The sequence below is a fragment of the Convolutriloba macropyga genome, chromosome 4, assembly GCF_964194025.1.
Source record: "Convolutriloba macropyga chromosome 4, txConMacr16.3, whole genome shotgun sequence".
Taxonomy (NCBI): domain Eukaryota; kingdom Metazoa; phylum Xenacoelomorpha; order Acoela; family Convolutidae; genus Convolutriloba; species Convolutriloba macropyga.
The window spans coordinates 53,652,968-53,673,831 of NC_134471.1; the positions used below are offsets into that span (position 1 = coordinate 53,652,968).

The 20,864-nt window shown below is 35.1% G+C and overlaps 1 protein-coding gene across 1 annotated transcript in view; it reads right to left on the bottom strand.

Annotated features, from left to right (window-relative positions):
• Nucleotides 1-20,864, bottom strand: part of LOC142337754 (uncharacterized) — a 48,405-nt gene that overhangs the window by 7,647 nt on the left and 19,894 nt on the right. The window contains exon 4 of the mRNA XM_075387250.1: nucleotides 11,798-11,998. Within this exon, the coding sequence (XP_075243365.1) occupies nucleotides 11,798-11,998 (201 nt within the window). The remainder of the gene's footprint in view (nucleotides 1-11,797; nucleotides 11,999-20,864) is intronic.

The window sequence follows — 20,864 nt, forward strand, 5'->3', positions numbered from 1 at the left end:
AAGATGAAACGATTGCAAGAACAGAGGAGTAATGATCAAATTTTTCTAATGATCAAACATACATACTGAAAATAAATCAAGAAATCCAATCATGTACTTCAGCTATTTCATCTCTCTCGCTCTTAGGACTAAAGTCTAAAAGCTAAGAGGAATCACTATGGTCAAAATTTAAAAAACATAGCTGGCAGATTGCCAGAAAATAGCCGCAATAGATTCGTAGATCGGCAGTCTAAAAAAAAAACAGTAAGAAGACAGACCAAAAAAATTCGTCTTTTCATTGAAGGCTGATCTGTTATATTTTGATTAAAAATCTGTATAAGTTATTGCTGCCTCTATTAGCTGATCTCAAATAACCTTCATTTAGAGTGACACACACCCATTTGACCTTATCTCTTTGAATTAAAGTAAATAAAAGTCAATTTCAAAGTGAGGAAGTCATTTTTGAGAGTGAGGTAAGTTAAGTGTGACCAAAAATTTAATCACGCGCATGAACAAAAAAACTCGCTCCACTAAGAGCGAAAAATGACGTCACACATGCAATTCAGTTGAAATTGCATGAACGAATGAACAAAAAATGGCTGTGACGTCATATGGTCGTAACAAAAATCATGACGACGAAATAAAAAAAACATAGCAGGACAAGTCCTGACGTACAATTCAAAGAATTTTCATTGACTAGACAGAAAACTAGACCAAGAACGGACTATGAATAGATTGGGAAAACCATTTAGAAAAAAATCCGATCCAAAAAATCGAAAAAACCGTAAAAATCAAAGTGAAATTGCCGCATGTGAACAAAAAACCACTAGCGAGAAAGCGAATTTTTGTTCAAACCCCGTTTTCTCACTCTACTTTAAATTTAGAGCGACAAAATTTCACGTCGCAAAACCACTCGCTTTTTCGCTCCACTTCCTGTTTCGGCGTGACCAAAATCACTACTCCAATTTGACTTCAAAAATCATGAAAATGTGTGAACAGATCTTAAAAAAAAACATAGCCGGAAGAATTCTGGAAGCGACTCGAAGCACCAAAACTTCACAAAAAGCTGAAGCGATTACCTTTTGTATTGAACCATTAACTCATTACCTCCGCGGGTCTGATCTTAAAATCGGTGAAATTTAAACCACTGTCACCAAGAGAAAGAAAATGCAGCAAAAATTTTATTATTGAAAACGTTTGGTTAAGTTAAAAAAGTTAAGTTAAAAAAAAGAAATTTTTAGGATGGTCAAAAAACTGATAGCCTGACAAAGCTGACATGGCCATCAATTGCCCTCAGATAATTAATGATTCTAATCTCAAAAAGATCGCGAAAGCAAACGGCAGATAAAAACTTTTCAAAAAAGACAGGAAAGTCAAAATTATTCAAAAAAGAGTGCTCAAGCTTAAGAATCAGAGAAACACTACAAATAGGTTTCTAATCACGGCAATTAAGACGAAAACAATACATGATTCTTCCTTGTTGTACATAAGCTAGACAACATGATTTCATACTAATTCAAAAATTAAATTAATCATAGAAAAACAAAAGCAACAGAATAATATTCAAAAGCAAACAATCGTCTTAAAACAATACCAAGCCCCGAAGAAAATTGCAATGAATAGTATTAAGTCGAAATGTTGGAAAAAAGTTTCTAGCAAACTCCCAGTACAGCCTTATTTTGAATTAAATCAATTGCAAACCGAAGAATCCAAGATCTAAGAAAAAGCTGAAGTCATTCAATTTTTTAACAACTGAAAAAATCAATATAACGAATACAAAAGTAGGCACCAGAACAAAACTAGAATGATACAAACGAGAATGTGAAGAATATGGACACAATGTTAGGACCACCGTAACAAAGACTAACTCTTGATTTTTGAAAGTTAAAAAGTAAATTTAAAAAAAAAACAAGAAAAACGAGTACATTTCATTGATCAGCATTCGAGACATAGAAAAGACAACGAGTCATTCGAGACAAAAATCCAACTTGCTGAACAGAATAAAACAAGAAAAAGCAGAATTCAGACATACGAAACAATGAAACATTTTGCAAAAAAAGTGGTCAAAAAAATTTAAGACTGCATTAATTAAAAAAAATTTATCTGTTTTTTCAAAAACTTAACACCAAAAATTATTGAATTTTTATTGAAACGAAATTAAAGTCCCTCATGTTCCCCAAAATACTATTTCTAGTAATTAAAAGCAAAATACAAACAAAAAAACTAAAAAAAATTGGCAAAAAATTACGAAAATCGGATTAGCAAATGTACAATTTTATGAAAGAAAAATACATCGAGGTAGAAAGAGGCATTGAGTATATGAATTATCAAAGGCAAGTTGCCATGTTAACTGATTTTTCACAAAAAACAGCAGAAAATCCAAAAATGAAGAAATTAAGAGAAAAAGCCAAAAATTAACTAAAAATCAAGAAATATGTGCCAATTTCGCATTTGAAACGCAATTTCAGGCTACGCAAAATACTGTGCTATCAATTTCCGGGGTTTACATTTCAACATAGCATCGATTAAAAATTATTTCTACAAAAAACCAAATAAAGAGCAAAAAAACTAGGCCACTTAGACGAAAAAACGGCTAAAAACGGTTATCTATATGTGCCATTCAGTCAAAAACTACTTTTCAATGTCAAAAAGTCATTCACTAAACGCAGCGCATGATCAAAAATCTTCTCTCGCTCAGAAAAAAATAGTTCACACTGCAATTTTAATCGCTTTCGCTTTTAGGTCAAAACATCGTCTGAACGAATAGTACTTCCGGTAAAAAAAAACCTTAAGAAAACCAATACTCCTCTTCGAGTCGTAAAAAAAAGACAGCACCCCAATACAATTCAAATTCTTTGAATTGTAAAAAACCAAGAGAAGGCCAATAATAGCCTCAGCTATCGCTGTGCGGCTATTAAAAAAGATCAAAACATAAATCGCAGAATATAGATGGAAAACAATAAATAGCTTCAAAATTCCGAAATGTTTATCGCACCCTTCTAGTCATTTGGAAAGTGAGTTCAGACATTTATGATCTCGCAGCTAACAAGTGTAACGTCTGCCACAAGAAAAAAAGTATACAAAAATGAGCGTCTGACGAACAAAAACACTTAGGGAAACGAAACGAAGCAGGAAACGGACCGTGTTAGCAGGGGAGGGATAAGAGCCGATGTAAGTGTTGATGGTGGCTCTGATGGGAAAGAGATAGATGAAGGGGAGCAGGACGTTGGGGAAGGGATGTGGTGCTGGGAATAGATGGGGCTAGGAATCAGCCGAATGCATAAATTTGATTGGTCAAATAATCTGATCGGTTTAAATTAAAGTACAAATGTAAAAAAAAAATGGAAAAATAATCATTTGTCGTCACTTGATTATATATAGTGTGCGGTGGGGTTTTGCTCCAGTGCGGGGAGTTTGCGACGACGGATAGACCTTCGTTAAGGTATCGTGTATTTTTTTCACAAAAAATTGCCTCTAAAGTAATGAGTTTAATAGCAAACAATCAGAGCACCGTAAATATTGGGCTTTAAATTCCATTTTTTCTGTAGACCTAGAAAGGACTAAGGAGGGTGGACGGAGTGTTGGGGGGTGTCTGAGAGAGAGCGAGAGTGTGTGTGGGGGGGGGGTGGTGAGGGGGGTCACACTTTTAAGATTAAGAATCGCCCTTCACACCATGAAATGTTCTCCTTTCGGCGGATCGCATACTTGGAGACAAGTAAGGCTCGAAAAGAAGTTAATGCCCTCCGCGCATTACCAAACTACAAGCAAAAAAACTAGGCCACTTAGACGAAAAAACGGCTAAAAACGGTTATCTATATGTGCCATTCAGTCAAAAACTACTTTTCAATGTCAAAAAGTCATTCACTAAACGCAGCGCATGATCAAAAATCTTCTCTCGCTCAGAAAAAAATAGTTCACACTGCAATTTTAATCGCTTTCGCTTTTAGGTCAAAACATCGTCTGAACGAATAGTACTTCCGGTAAAAAAAAAACCTTAAGAAAACCAATACTCCTCTTCGAGTCGTAAAAAAAAGACAGCACCCCAATACAATTCAAATTCTTTGAATTGTAAAAAACCAAGAGAAGGCCAATAATAGCCTCAGCTATCGCTGTGCGGCTATTAAAAAAGATCAAAACATAAATCGCAGAATATAGATGGAAAACAATAAATAGCTTCAAAATTCCGAAATGTTTATCGCACCCTTCTAGTCATTTGGAAAGTGAGTTCAGACATTTATGATCTCGCAGCTAACAAGTGTAACGTCTGCGACAAGAAAAAAAGTATACAAAAATGAGCGTCTGACGAACAAAAACACTTAGGGAAACGAAACGAAGCAGGAAACGGACCGTGTTAGCAGGGGAGGGATAAGAGCCGATGTAGGTGTTGATGGTGGCTCTGATGGGAAAGAGATAGATGAAGGGGAGCAGGACGTTGGGGAAGGGATGTGGTGCTGGGAATAGATGGGGCTAGGAATCAGAGCCGAATGCATAAATTTGATTGGTCAAATAATCTGATCGGTTTAAATTAAAGTACAAATGTAAAAAAAAAATGGAAAATTAATCAGTTGTCGTCACTTGATTATATATAGTGTGCGGTGGGGTTTCGCTCCAGTGCGGGGAGTTTGCGACGACGGATAGACCTTCGTTAAGGTATCGTGTATTTTTTTCACAAAAAACTGCCTCTAAAGTAATGAGTTTAATATCAAACAATCAGAGCACCGTAAATATTGGGCTTTAAATTCCATTTTTTCTGTAGACCTAGAAAGGACTAAGGAGGGTGGACGGAGTGTTGGGGGGGGGGGTGTCTGAGAGAGAGCGAGAGTGTGTCTGTGTGGGGGGGGGGTGGTGAGGGGGGTCACACTTTTAAGATTAAGAACCGCCCTTCACACCATGAAATGTTCTCCTTTCGGCGGATCGCATACTTGGAGACAAGTAAGGCTCGAAAAGAAGTTAATGCCCTCCGCGCATTACCCGTTTATCTTGCTTTTGAGAACGAAAGGTCAAAATGGTCAGACGAAAAATCCATCGACCGAAAAATCGCAAAAAAGACCACACGATTATAAAAATTGTTACAAACTTTCTTTGAGAGCAATTAACAACGCGTGAACAAATATTACTAACGAGAAAGCGAGTTTTTGCTCAAACACCGTTTCCTCACTACTTTAAGAATTATAAGAGTAAACTAAGCAAACCTTTTGCTTTTTGCTCCACTTCCTGCTTCGTCGTTCTGAAATTTGGCTTCAAAAATCTGAGAAGATCTTTAAGAAAAGACAGCGCCCATTTACAATTGAAATTCTTTGATTTTTTTAAAACATACCCGGCAGATTACCGGAAAATAGCCGCCGTTGATTCCAATAAGCATGATTGGGATTGAAATAACAGAAGATATTGGAAAAAAAAGACTTTTGTACAAAAACATTTTTTTTAGTCCGATTTTTTTTTAATGGCATTTCGTAGTTGAACATACTTCTGTTTCTTAGAGAGAGGCTACAGGGGCTACTATCAATAACAATAAGCATTAGAGATGGTAAATAAGACTAATAGGAACGATGTTCAAATAGCGGGCATCTAAAATTGGGCTTTATGGGTTTATCCCGTTTCTATTTCTGACTTCAATTTTTTATACTGACTCTGTTCATTTTGAATTGCTTTTCTGAGCAACTGATGTTCAAAATCACTTTTAGCAGAATGAGAGAAGAGAGAAACTAGCCTAGAGAAGTCAAAAAGATTTCACGCAAAATGTTGAAAAGGCGGCAAAATGAGGTAAAGCGAAACATTTTTTTATTCGACGAAGTAAAAAAACATAGCAGGACAAGTCCTGACGTACAATTCAAAGAATTTTCATTGACTAAACAGAAAAACTAGACCTAGAATGGACTATGAGTGAATTGAGAAAACCAGTTTAGAAAAAAAATCAGATAAAAAATAAGAAAAAATAGAAATCAATGTCCAAATGCCTCATGTGAACCAAAAAAACCACTAGCGAGAAATGAAAAATTAATTCAAACAAAAAACTAGGTCTAGAATGAGCTGTGAATGGATTGGGAAAACCATTTAGAAAAAAAACCGATCCAAAAAATCGAAAAAACAGTAAAAATCAGAGTGAAATTGCCGAATGTGAACAAAAAACCACTACCGAGAAACCGAAATTTTGTTCAAACAACGTTTTCTCACTCCACTTTAAAATTAGAGCGAAAAAAAATCACGCCACAAAACCACTCGCTTTTTCGCTCCATTTCCTGTTTCGGCGTGACAAAATCACTACTCCAATTTGACTTCAAAAATCATGAAAATGTGTGAACAGATCTTAAAAAAAACATAGCCGAAAGAATTCCGGAAGCGACTCGAACCACCAAAACTTCACGAAAAGCTGAAGCCATTACCTTTTGTATTAAATCATTAACTCATTACCTCCCGGGTCTGATCTAAAAATGTTGAAATTTAAACCACTGTCACCAAGAGAAAGAAAAGGCAGCTAAATTTTATTATTGAAAACGTTTGGTAACGTTAAAAAAGTCTGAAATTTTTAGGATGGTCAAAAAACTAATAGCCTGACAAAGCTGACAGGGCCATCAATTGCCCTCAGATAATTAACGATTCTAATCTCAAAAAGATCGCGAAAGCAAACGGCAGATAAAAACTTTTCAAAAAAGACAGGAAAGTCAAAATTATTCAAAAAAGAGTGCTCAAACTTAAGAATCAGAGAACCACTACAATTAGATTTCTAATCACGGCAATTAAGACAAACATAATACAAGATTCTTCCTGGTTGTATATATGCTAGACAACATGATTTCATACTAATTCAAAAATTAAATTAATCATAGAAAAACAAAAGCAACAGAATAATATTCAAAGGCAAAAAATCGTCTGAAAACAATACAAAGCCCGGAAGAAAATTGCAATGAATAGTAATAAGTAGAAATGTTGGAAAAGACTTTCTAGCAAAGTCCTAGTACTGCCTTATTTTGAATTAAATCAATTGCAAACCGAAGAAACCAAGATCTAAGAAAAAGCTGAATTCATTCAATATTTTAACAACTGAAAAAATCAATATAACGAATATAAAAGTAGGTGCCAGGACAAAACTAGAATGATACAAACGAGAATGTCAAGAATATGGACACAATGTAAGGAACACCGTAACAAAAAGATCAATTCTTGATTTTTGAAAGTTAAAAATCAAATTTAAAAAAATAAACAAAAACGAGTACATTTCATTGATCAGCATTCGAGACATAGAAAAGACAACGAGTCATTCGAGACAAAAATCCAACTTGCTGAACAGAATAAAACAAGAAAAAGCAGAATTCAGACATACGAAACAATGAATCATTTTACAAAAAAGTGGTCAATACTTAAGACTGCATTTGTGAAAAAAATTTATCTGTTTTTTCAAAAACTTAAAACGAAAAAATGATTGAATTCTTTTTGAAACGAAATTAAAGTCCCTCATGTTCCCCAAAATACTATTTCTAGTAATGAAAAGCAAAATACAAACAAAAAAACTGAAAAAAATTGGCAAAAAATTACGAAAATCGGATTAGCAAATGTACAATTTTATGAAAGAAAAATACATCGAGGTAGAAAGAGGCATTGAGTATATGAATTATCAAAGGCAAGTTGCCATATTAACTGATTTTTCACAAAAAACAGCTAAAAAATCCAAAAATGAAGAAATTAATAGAAAAAAGCCAAAAATTAACTAAAAATCAAGAAATATGTGCCAATTTCGCATTTGAAACGCAATTTCAGTCTACGCAAAATACTGTGCTATCAATTTCCGGGGTTTACATTTCAACATAGCATCAATTAAAAATTATTTCTACAAAAAACCAAATTAAGAGCAAAAAAACTAGGCCACTTAGACGAAAAAACGGCTAAAAACGGTTATCTATATGTGCCATTCAGTCAAAAACTACTTTTCAATGTCAAAAAGTCATTCACTAAATGCAGCGCATGATCAAAAAACTTCTCTCGCTCAGAAAAAATTAGTTCACACTGCAATTTTACTCGCTTTCGCTTTTAGGTCAAAACATCGTCTGAACGAATAGTACTTCCGGTAAAAAGAAAAACCTTAAGAAAACCAATACTCCTCTTCGAGTCGTAAAAAAGACAGCGCCCTAATACAATTCAAATTCTTTGAATTGTAAAAAAATAGGAGCGCTATAATAGCCGGTTGAGAAGATGAGGGCGGCTATTAAAAACAACAATGAGACCAATTATAACCTATTGCCATGAGGCCATGTTTTAAAAACCAATACTCCTCTTCGATTCGTACTAAATGCCCCAAACTTTGTTTGATGGCATTTAATAAACAAAAACTGAATGATAGGATGAGGCAAGATCAAACTGAAATACCAATTATTGTTATTTTGAAAGAAAATTAATTCTCTATGAAGACTTCTCAACATTTGATGGAATATCAGTTTGTCGAACACACGCGAACATTTAGTACGAATAATGTGATCGCAATATGGTGGTATAATAAAGAATTACAGTAGCACATTTTGCTTCCATCCATTATTCAATTGAAATCAGACTTACCTTCGTATGACCAAAGGCCTTAAAAGCCAGCGTATCTCAAGAAATTTTCCCTTTATCTTCTCATATTTTTAGCCAGGTAAAATATAGCATAACCGACGAAATTTGATCAAGAACGCCAGTTCAAGTCACCAGAGAATCAAATCAAAGAAAATTAACATAACCCACTAACGTCGGCCGAATTGCTCTCAAACGACCGGCGCCCGATTGAGTTCGGTAGAACCCAGCTGGGCTCAGAGATTCTAGTATTGGGGTGAAAGGAGGGGGTAAGCGGAGTGCTGGGACTTTGTGAGAGAGGGGGTCAAACTTTTAAGATTAAGAAGCGCCCTTAGCAACATGGAAGTGTCTCCTTAAAACAGTTTTGGGTGAATCGCATACATAGACACTGGTTAGGCATGAAGCTCCAAGAGAACTTAATGCCCTACGAGCATTACCTCTTTATCCTCTTATTGAGGACGAAAAGTCAAAAAGGTCAGACGAAAAATTGGTCAAGCAAAAAATCGCTTTAACAAGACCTACAGGACTAATATAATAGCTACAAACTTCGTTTGAGAGCAATTAATAGAACTTCTAACGAATCACTACACTCAGATCTAAGTCGTTACAAGGTGTGTTAGCTCAATCATAACGGATTGCTCATTCAACAAGCTCAACAGAATATCTGCCAGCGAATACGAGTTCTATATCATTCAAAACAAATCTGACATGCAAAAAAAATAGTTTGGTCTCCCACAAACCTGACCATTCAGAGTAATATCTCTTAGCTCAAAAACTGACATTACCAAAAAGCCCGCAATTAAATCAGGTCTAGTAAAACGCACTAAAAAAACTAGGTCTAAGCAAACCCTGCATCTTAATAAATTCAAATAACTTTAGAGCCACGAAGCATATCAAATATTTTGCTACAAACAGGTCCATCATTTTTAGAATAATAACGAATTTGAGCAAAATTAGTTTTAAAAACGGACATTTATACATATTAAACAATGCAGACAAAAATCTTCGAAAATCCACATTGTAGCTCAAGATTAAGGAAACAACGTCGGAAGAATTGCTCTCGCACAACTAGTGGGAGCTCTAATCTATTGTGAGCTGCTTCAGTCGGTGGGACTAAAATCGCCAAGTGAGCTTCAGATGACTTCATATTAGAGCTAATTATATATCATTATAACCACTAATAAAACTTGAAGTGAAAAAAATGACACCAATTTCGGCGCACATTTCATTTGAATTTCAGAAATTAACTGCCGCAAATTGAGTTCAGCTGCTAAATTTTGTGAGAGAAATTTAGCAAAACGAAAAAAGTCGGTGCAAAAGTCATTCGAAAAGTCAAATCGATCAAGCGAATATTGCATTAAAGAAAACTCAAAGAATATTGCATTTAAAAAAGGAAAAAATCAGCCGACCGAATCAGAACTAAAAGTTAAAAAAAACTATATGATAGAAATGCAAAAAAAATTTTCCCTATTATCAAATCCCTTTTTAATAATACATTGGCAATTAGTTGTGAAATTTGAAGGTTTATACGGCAGACTTCAAAACACATTGGCGATTTTTTTTCAGACTTAACATCGAACTGATTTATCTATGAGCACTTTTATGGCCTCAAAATATGCTCCCAGGTAAATTTAATCGCAAACTTATAACGTTTAAAAAGCGTTTGATGTTCGATTATTTTTGTGTGATTTAGAACCAGCTATTCAATGCATTCTGAACCTGTATTTCGTAAAGTTGGTTTCAAAGCAGTTGCAAAAGTTAGAAATTATTTATTAAAAAATCTCACAAATTGTTCGAGAAAACTTTCAAAGCGAAATGATCACTTTTCTCTAGTCACATTTCAATGCAACCAGTTAACTTTAACAAGCATTACTATGTCTCGTTTGATGTTCATTTCATAAATGTCATTAATTTACCAAATCCGGTCAGTTTCAATTTACAATTTATCAAAGATTCGAAAGTCGATTTTGAGGATGATAAACAAACAGAAAACCTTTTAAAAAGAACATTTCAAAATTTAAAATTTCAGTTCAATCGAGACTTATATTTGTATGAAACATAAATAGCTGGGAGAGCTTCTTTTTCCCTCTTAGAAAAATCACGCATGCTCCGAAATTTCGGAGACCTTCATCTCAAATCTTGTCAGCAAACAGGAAATAACTCTGCAGCCATTTTTGTAAAAGCTTTCAAATGACACGCCTTGTGTAAAAAAACGTCATGCTAGCAGAGTTCGTCCCACATTATTAACGTCTCAGCAATTAAAATAACAAGACCAGTTATGGGACACTGTTCTCACTCGGCATGACGCAGTAAAGTACAAGAAACGCGGCAAACATGGGAGGCAAAAAGTGGGGATATTGGTTGAAAGTTGGTTGAAAAGAGTGGCAAAAAGTTGGTTGAAAACTACCAAAATTTTCCACAACGTCACAAAATATGCCTTCTGAGCAGTTTCACAAAATTACACGCCTCGAAACTAGAAAGTGAAAGTCTCCGGGTGAAATGTAACAGAAAAGTCAGTTCGGTTAGGCTTAAAACTGCCAGCTGAAAATCGCATAAATTGTTTAATCATTGCTGCACTTGAGCGCAATTGAAACGAGTGACAGACTAACTTCCAGAGTGAAGTTCTACGACTCCGCCGAAAGCAAAAATTTTTAAAGCAGCATACATAATGCACACTAATAAAGCTCTAAGCTAGTAAATTTCAAAACAAACTGCTCCAGGTTTTAATTGTTTATCCCATTTTTAAGGACGAAAAAACAAATGGTCAGACAAACACTATCAAGCGGAATATCGGTAGCAAAAAATTGCATAAAAGAGAAAGACCAACAGGTCTAATATAATTGCTACAAACTTCGATTGAGAGCAATTAAAAACTTACTTTTCAAATAAAAAAATTAAGAAAGTGCAGGACTCTAAATATGCAGTTTTTGTTATTGTTATATGTCAGCAGTTATTTCTTCGACCATTGCGCTAAGCCCTGGATTAGTTGCATTCTCATCACACGTAAATTGTTTGAAAAACAAGCAAGCAAGCTCATGCATTTAGCAACTGGCATTTTAACATTAATGTCTCTTAGTTCAAATTATAATCTGTACAAATATTCAATAATTCCTTTGTTTTCAACTATGGCAATTCGCAACTACAAGCTGTTGCTTGATGATCCAGCGTTTCGTTTGAAATAATCAAAGAGACACAAAAAATTAAACACAAAAAATATTATGCGACATCTGGACAGTCATTGCAATCATCCATTCGCAAGAAGATTAAGTAGCCTCACCGTATCGGCATGTCGCTCATGCTGTGAATTCAAGAAAGCGAACACGAGTGCAGTGTGTCCAGCAGAGTCAGTGTGATCAATATGTGCCCCTTTAGTCAAGAGAAGGGAGACAATGTCCACGTGACCCGCATATGCACATGCAATCAAAGCTGTCCTGCCCAGGTGGTCTTCACTGTTCACGTTTGCACCACCGTCGATTAGCTAAAATGAGGCGATCATTCACAACTGTTTTTTAACACTTAGAACAGAACAAATTAATTTTAATGGTCATTAGAATGTACAAGCTATTATTAATGCAGAAATACGATATTTATTGTCAACAGTATTGCGACAACAAATGTCCATGGAGGAAAAGGCAAAAATCAAATAAGTTGACGTCATAAAAGTGCGTTTACATTGTTAGATGGAGCGAGAACAATCTAATGTAAATTGTGCATAACATTAAGCAGACATAGCTTGATAGGAAGCTCTACTTGTTCAACGCATACTTGGCTGGAGAATGAAACATTGAGAAACAAGAATGAGTTATAAAGATGCTCAAGTTCGAAGCTTAAGACCAATTGTTAAGCACACTATGCTTGCAAGTAGGAGATGCTGGTTCGAATCCCGTACTGGTCCATTTTCACAGTACATGCTCTTGCTTAGACCTCCCTAACATAAAAATTTGCAGCAAAATGTACTTCAATTCTGAGCGTGCTCACAACTTTCAACGTTCAAGGTATGATTGCATTCCATTCAGAGAAATAAACAAACAGGTGGGGGCATATACAATATTGAGGTCTCCAAAATAGGTTTATTTCGTTAAAACCAAATAGCATGCTACAAAAGATCACACGCATGAATTTGTCAGAATAAAAAATGTAACTATGCTTTAGCCCAAATTAGTGAATCAATTATGTGTTCAGTAACTCATGTCGCCACTTTCAACATTGCCATAATTGCCTCAACTAATCTAAGCGGAATCTAAAAACGCACATGGCGCTTAACGCGTCATCAGAAACAATTTCAGAATTCAGTTCAATCGCAGCACACAAACACAACACTAGACTACAGAAAAGAGGCCCAAGGAGCTGCTACTTTTATATTCTGCCACTAGCAGTTTTGAGTAATTCCCTCTAAATACAGATTTTTCTTCAGATAAGAGCACATTTTAAAAATCTAATAGACAACATGAAACAATGCTGTCTAAAGCAAACTGCTTTCCTAATTAGTCTAACTACAAATAGTTACTTCTCATGCTTGAGCAAAGAAAATATTCTCAAATGCATTTCAAGGAAAGCCGATAAATCAATTTTAGATTCCTTGCCGATTTTAAACGCCTGCAAAAAATTTTAAGAGCTCGCTAATTTTTAAGACAACACAGCAATTTAATCTTTCGTTGTTTGTCCGTAGTTTTCTCAGAAAACGGAGCCCTTTTCCGAGGGCAGAGGAACTCTTTTCCAAAACTGAACAAGAGAACCGCCGATTCGCCAAATAACTAAGAACGCTCTACAATTAAAAACATAGATGTATGAATTCGCGTGCGCTGAAATTTCATGTGAAAACAGCACAATTTTCGCCCAAATTTAACAAACGATTCAACGTTTTGTTATGCCGAAATAACATTAATTTGTTCCAAAAAATTTCGAGCACGACGATCAAAAATTTCGAGCACTAAAAAACATTAATTTGTTCCAAAAAAATTTCGAGCAATACAGTACAAGTCAACGCCTGTTTTCAAGAAAAACGTGCTTTTCAAATTAGTTAAGAAAATTTGATAATACTTTTTTTAACAATCTGTACAAAAATGATGAAAAAACAAATTGAACAAAGCACAATTTTTGAGACCTGCTCGATCAAACTTTCATTGGGCAGCTAGAGTAGCATCAAGCAGTCATTTCAAAAGGCATGAAAAACTAGCCAGTTTTTTCGCGCACATTCTGCGCTGGAAAGTAATGGAAGGAAAACAGGAAACAGAGAAAAAAATACTGGGGTTGAACGAGGAATGGGGGAGGGGGAGGATTAAATATATTAACAAAAACTACATCAGATTGTTAAAATTTGCTTATAGTGTTCACTTTTTGTTTAAGCATGAAAAAAAATGGGAAAATTTTTTTGCCCTTTGAGGCTAACTTTGCTTTTTAAGTTACAAAAATCATTGCATGTCAAAAATGAGCTGCTCAGAAAAATTTTAAGGAAATAAGAAGAGGGACAAACGGAAAGTTTTGGTTGCCGGGTTTGAGGTGCTAGTGGAGCTGACGAAGACATCAAAATATTGGAATTGGTCAATAAAGTTGCTGCAAAACTAAATCATATAACTATATATTTTTTCAATTATATAAATATGATTCGAAAAAAAAACAAACTTTCCTAATAAAATTATGTATTCAAAAGATTTAAAAAGTCCGTTTTTGTCACTTTTTGCGAGTTCTTTCTCCTCTTCTCAGTAACCATCTTAGACTCTTGAGTTTTGGTAGTTCAATGAAAAAGTGAATTAACCAAAACGAAAAACTATATTGTGCATGGGAGTAGAAAAGTCAGAGAGACTACGAAATTTTAATTAAGAAAGAACATTTAGTTTCCGTTTTCTTTGAAAATTAAAAGTAATTTCTAGGACTCTATTTTCCTCCATAATTAGTTCCTCTGATTTTACATGCCACAACGCTTATCAACTTGAACAACTGGGATACACTTCATGTATCAATACTACAGAAAACAATTCTTCTAGAGTGCAGAAACCAAAAAAAGTTAAAAATTGGTTTTCTCTCTTGTGGTTCCTCTGGCCTTTCAACCAAACTATTGTTCGTGTCAACTTGGATCCTTTTGTCAAAAGCTATTTGACTCATAGACTAAACTATATGAACAATATTTTTAAAATTAAGAATGATTTAACGAATGTTTAAATTTGAAAAATAATTTCTACGTAGAAGTCTGAGGTGGCCTACGCTTATTCTCAAACCTACCTTTTATGATTGATTGAAGCGAACTTACCGATAATTTAACAAGTAAGGAAAAATTGAGGCGAGAGACAACTGAATACTTAAATTGGGGACAAAAAACGATTTTTTTTCAAATCTATTTTTCTTTTGATTTTAACAGTATTACAACTTTTTGAATATTGACTACTGAGTTCTTTAAATGGGAGGAGGGGGGGGGGGGGGGTGGTTGACGGACGGGTGTTCGAGGCTCACAGAGGGCAATATGTTTGATTTAGCATTGTTTCTATAAAATTCGAACTTGCACGGAAGTTAATTGTTTTCCAGAATCTTTTTTCTCTATTTGTTGCGAGTCGGTTTTCCTCTTCGCCCTACTTTTTAAACGCCAAAAACCCTTGGTGCCATTCATCCTAACCACTTTTTGAAAACAATCAGATGAGGTCTATCTTTTTAACATCAGATCTAATCTGCAGAAAACCACCATCTCTGATATTTTGCGGCAAGTGTTACATCTCAGGGCCGCTAACTAAGGGGCTTCATTACTTTATTTATTTCACTTTATTGAGGTCATTATAAACCACTATTAAGACTAAGTGATAAAAAACAATATTGGCGCACTTTCAATTTAAAGTTTAGTAATAAACTGCCCAAAAATCGCAGCTGCGCTGTGAATGACATAGTAATTTAAATGAGGCAGAACTCAAAATACACAGAAGTCACTCAAAGTCAAAACGGTCGCGCAAAAAATTTGCATGAAAAGGACTGCACATGACTACAATGCATTAAATGAGAGCAAATAATCAATTAAGCTTCCTTTAATCTCCATAAGGAGAATCTTCTATGAGTCAATTTTTTAGAATCATTTATGAACTTCTGAAAGGATTTGCCAAATTGCTTAGCGGCTTATTTGAGGGACTGGGTGTTATTATGGTCAAATTTACACGCGAAAAGGTCAGCGCCCCCTTTTTGCTATTCAAGCAATGAAAGGACACCAATTAACGCTAAAAACCAACAGAACGAAAATCAAAATTTGAAAAATTTGAAATGACCTTTTCCACCAGAACTCAAATAAAGAATCAAATCAATTGACTCATTTCACAACAAAAATTCAATGCCAAAGCAATAGAATTACCAGTATTATTTCGAATAGGAAACGTCCATTTTTTTTTCAATTACAACAATTGTTTACCTGCTTCCAATCAACTCAACTTCATTTGTTTTGACAAATCGTGTCTCGACGCACATTAAAAAGCTATTAGCTATCAACAAAAAATGTTACTAAAACGAGCTATTGTAAAAATCCAGGCTCCTTTTTTTTAATTAACGCATGATAGCTTCAGTTACCACAAAAGTATACCACGCATACATATTAAATGCCATTTAAGCATTTAATTAATATTTAACACAGCTGTTCGCTCATTTATTCAGCATGAAAACGACGTGATTCATTCACTTATTCACATTTCAAAGAACAAAAGAGCCTTTTTGTGGTTTTTCACTTTCATTAAAAAGTAACCAATTTCTGTTTGTTTGTTTTCCAATAAACATTCAAACAAAACAACCAAATCAAAGCAGCAAATTTCCCGCCAGACATCAGAAAGGAACTTCAAAAGTTTTCGAAATCTAGGAATAATTTATTTAAAACTTGACAACCGATTTTCCTGAATTTTAAGTATCCTAGCATGAATTTTGCAATTTCGACTAATTTCTGCAAGTTAACTGAAAACCGCAAAGCAAACAAAGACTAAAATTCAATTCCGCTAAAATGTCATTAGACGCTTTTGTTTGTATATTTGGAATTAAGAACACTAACAATACGAGAAAACGGGAAAAGCTTAAAGGAGAAATCGGTAAAAGGGGGAGAGGAAAGGCAAGTTGGTTTTAGCTTCTTGTAATGCATTTTAACACTCTTTAATCTCATTTCTTCACGGCAATTGAGCGCATTTACAAGGGCGAAAGCAGCCTTAAAATCTCAGCTTTTACCATGTAAATTTGCTTTCAGGCAAATTTACATGTAAAAACTAATCTGCTGGTTGGAAAAAATAACTTCCTATTCTTGCCAGAGCAAACCAAATTACATTAACTGGCTGTCAGGATTTTGCGCAAAATAAAGCCTGGAATAACACTTTTATCTGGTGCTGGAATTTTAATGAGAAACGGTCCAGTGGTTTTCTACCGAATCTCTCTACACGAAATTGGGTGTACTGGGTAAGGAGGCTAAGGCGAGGACAGATTACGTATCGGACCCGTTAAGGCTTAAATCGGTAAAGTACGTGCGAAGGGAGAGATTAATTCACTTTCAGATTCGAGGGAAAATTTTCCAGTCTAGTAAACATTGCAGACTACTTTCCCAAACCGCAAAAATAACAAGTTGAGTTTAATGACAACAAGGTGTAGGGACTTGGCCATTCTAACTTCGGGTTAATATAATATACTTTTGGTGATAAGTTAGTATCTGGAATTGGGGTAACTTGTTTCCGTGAATTATTGGCTGAATACGTCAAATTGCCTGGATATTCGTCTGCGCCCGCTTTCAAAACCGCAAACTAATCTTGTTCTGAATAAATAAGCTCAGCGCTCCCAAATTGAAAACAAACCTTTGCCCACCAGAATGAACTCAAAAACATCTAATTTCTATTTGCACATGCCACCTATATTCTATCAAATTATTAGCATTCGAGAATTAAAAGCTAAAAATATAACAGACCGACAGCTAACCGCTATGCTATAATTATACATGCAGAATTTAAATAACTATCAGCTGTTAAAATTAAAGAATGATGAAGTAAATCAAACAGCTAAAGCCTGATTCCACTTGAAACTAAATTCTTAAACATGTCCAGACGTACCCCAAATAAGACATTGTATTCGTAGTTATATGCAGAACTCTGTATAGTTTTTCCGGGTTTTTCCCATAATACCCCCCCAGCCTAGTTGTCAGGTAGCCTATAGCCCCCATCATGGTAAATATACCATAATGGGGGGGAGCTATAATGGGAAAGACCCGATTTTCCAATGCCTGTGAAAAGTAATTTGAAAACCGGACGATTCAACGCTCCAATCACAAAAATGAACCTTTTAATGTTTAATAAGATAAATTCTATTTATAATAGGCTGTCAGAAAAAAACATTTCACTGAATGAGTAAGTCAACGAAAAAGCAAAATTTGATACCTTTTTCAGAAGGCTGCCACCCCAAAACACGTGCTAAATTTACCGAGTAGATAAATGGATAACATTATGAGTTAAAACACTAGGAACTAAACATACCCAGAAAACCGATGAAATGGGAAAAAGTTGTTCTCCGAAAAACTTCAGATACCGTATCAGTCTGACACAACCCCCTTGACTTACGGCACAGCAAAAAAGAATACAAAATCACAAAAGCAAGAATAAATTTAAAAGAGAAAAATTCATTTATTACCTAAAAACAGGCCCATCAAACATTCCATTTTCATCTCTGAGTAACTAAAAAACACCCATAGAACGCTTATGAATCAGAAATTTCATTAAAAAAAAAACAAAACAGAAAAATAGGTAAAAATTTCCAGAATTAAAAAAATGCCAAAAAATGATTCAACTTGATCAATTTCCGTTAAAATACACAATTATAATCACAAACAAAACTTAAAGTGAAAAAAATACACCGTTTTCACTGTTACAGAATTGTGTGAACAAAAGCTGCTCCCATTTTCTCTCTTCATACATTTTTTGTTCAACAGATTGGCCGAAACACTTTCATGGGAACCACTGAATTTTACAACTTGCACCACTGATACTTAACTAAATTAAAATCAGACAATCACCATAACTTCTCACGTTGTAATAAAAATTGATAGAAAACCAAATTCACCTTCGGTTCGCAATAAGTTGACACTTCAGAAATTGCCGACAAATAAAGCAAGCATCGGAGATTCTCGACTGATAAGTAAATAGATTTCCAATAATCGGATAATAGCAGGAAAACGAACGGTTCAGTCCTGCGATAACTTTAAGCCACTGATGATCACGCTATAATAAGAAATCCTGAGTTACTTTTTGTCTTTCATTATAGCATTCAACAAGCGTACAAAAGACCTTCGTTAAACTTTATAGAGCTCAGTTGCATTCAATTGACCGTTTACCTGCTAAAATTCATGTAAAGAAAACCAAAGACATTTTTGAAATTTTTAGTGGTTACTCTAAGAGCCTAAAAGCTGACATTTGAATGTAATAATGGGTAAAGGTAACCTCAAGCATTTAAAGCTGGTTGCGAAACAAAAATTGACTGCAACATAATGTGCTTGAGCCTCGATTTTTCTTCAACTGCTTTTCAGCCGAAACAGGAAGTCAAGAATTCTGGAACTGCTGTGGCGTTGTACAAAACAAAACGTCGCTTCAGCATCGAACATAGAGCGGAAAATAGAATTGAAAACGTGCAGAAATGTTAGTCAAAATCTGTCCTAAAAACATTTTGTAAAAATATTTGACAACAGTAACCCAACAAACCGACTAACGTCGGAAAAATTGCTCTCAAAATACAGGCGGCGCAATTTAATTCAGGGGCTGTAGCCTCTATAAATTTTTCTTCATGGGTGCGAAAACCTCAGCCGACGGTAGGATTCGAACCCAGACCTGAGTCCGATTCCGTCACGTCGACGAAGGTATTAACTACTCGGCTAACAGGGACTTGTCATCGAGTCTCTAAAAATCGGTTCTGTTTGAACAACAAACTATATTTCGGAGTGAGAGCAAGTGACATCACTCAAAAATCAAGAAGTGAGTGAAAAAGTCAATTGAGATGTCAAAAATTATTCTAGAAAAAAAAAGCGCAAAACGGTCAAGCGAAAAGAAAGACACACACGTTTACAATAAATGCTTCTCATTCGAGAGCAATCAAAAACTATCTAACGTAAGTCTTTTAAGAAAAAACCAAGTTCGCGTCTACTTCAAATATGCGTCTATTTCATAAGCGCGTCTAGTTCATAAGCTACTTCGCGCCTAAAAATACGCATCTGTTTCATTAGCTCACTGCTTTAGTTTAGAAAAACTGGTCAATATGGTATTTTATAAATTTGGCATGAAGTTATTGACTTGCAAAAAAGCTTTCATATATTAGGAAAGTCAAAAATTTGAAATCCTTTTCTTAAAATTTTTGGTAATAAAATTGTTTCAGTAAAATCTGAGTATTTTCCAAGCCCAAACCGATTTATTCAAAAATAGCTAAAACAGTTTAAATTAGCGCACACTTTAAGGAAACTACCAAATTCAAAAGTCTTGCGGTCAAAAATCAATTTCTGACTGCATAAGTGAAAAGAAAATGCATAAATGTCATACGCATTAAAATGATTTTGTTAGATACGCAAAAACTTATTGCACTTGCATAAGCGGATTATTGAGAGGTATTTGAAGGTCAAGAGGCTACTTGAGAGGTCATTCAGCTTTGTTTATGAGTATAAATAAAAATCATAGTGGCAGTTAGCAACTACTTTCGCGAATGGTAATAGAATATTGAATGGCGTCGAATGGAACGTAGAGGCTGAATTGAAACAGTAGACACTAATCATTGCGACAAGAAATCTCCAACTTCCAAGACCGCCACCTCTACAAACAGGCAACACGAAGCAACTTCCGAGCAACCAATTTCTGAAATTTCTCAGTTAACCATGGTGAACGTTGCGTTAAAAACAGTTTCAACATGCATTGAAAACGGCAAATTGTCATGAAGCAGCTGGAAACAAAATAGCTATCTTTGATATTTTAAGTTTGCGCCCACCAGGCTTCGTGGATGCATATTATTTGCACCCTCAGAGGGTTGTAACTGGAGTTCCATAACGTAGTGGAAGAGTCGGGGGGGGGGCAACGATTCTTTTCCATCAGTCACTTTGTTTTATCGACTTATCGACCATTAGGCAAAAAAATCTATGCTATAGAATAAATTTTAGAGAGATTTTTAATTTTCGTTCTCGGGCTGCTGAAGCATAGTCTGCGGAAACAACGAGTAGAACGCATGTCACTGGAGAACAACCAAATGATAAACAACTTTTGGAAGTGCTGGCAAAATATTCAAGATTTTCCTACTTAAACTCCTGCAAACTCATGAAGCTCTACTACGACTATGATTTAGCGTACAATAACCATCGGAGCATTTTTGAAGTATTCGATATTCCCGTA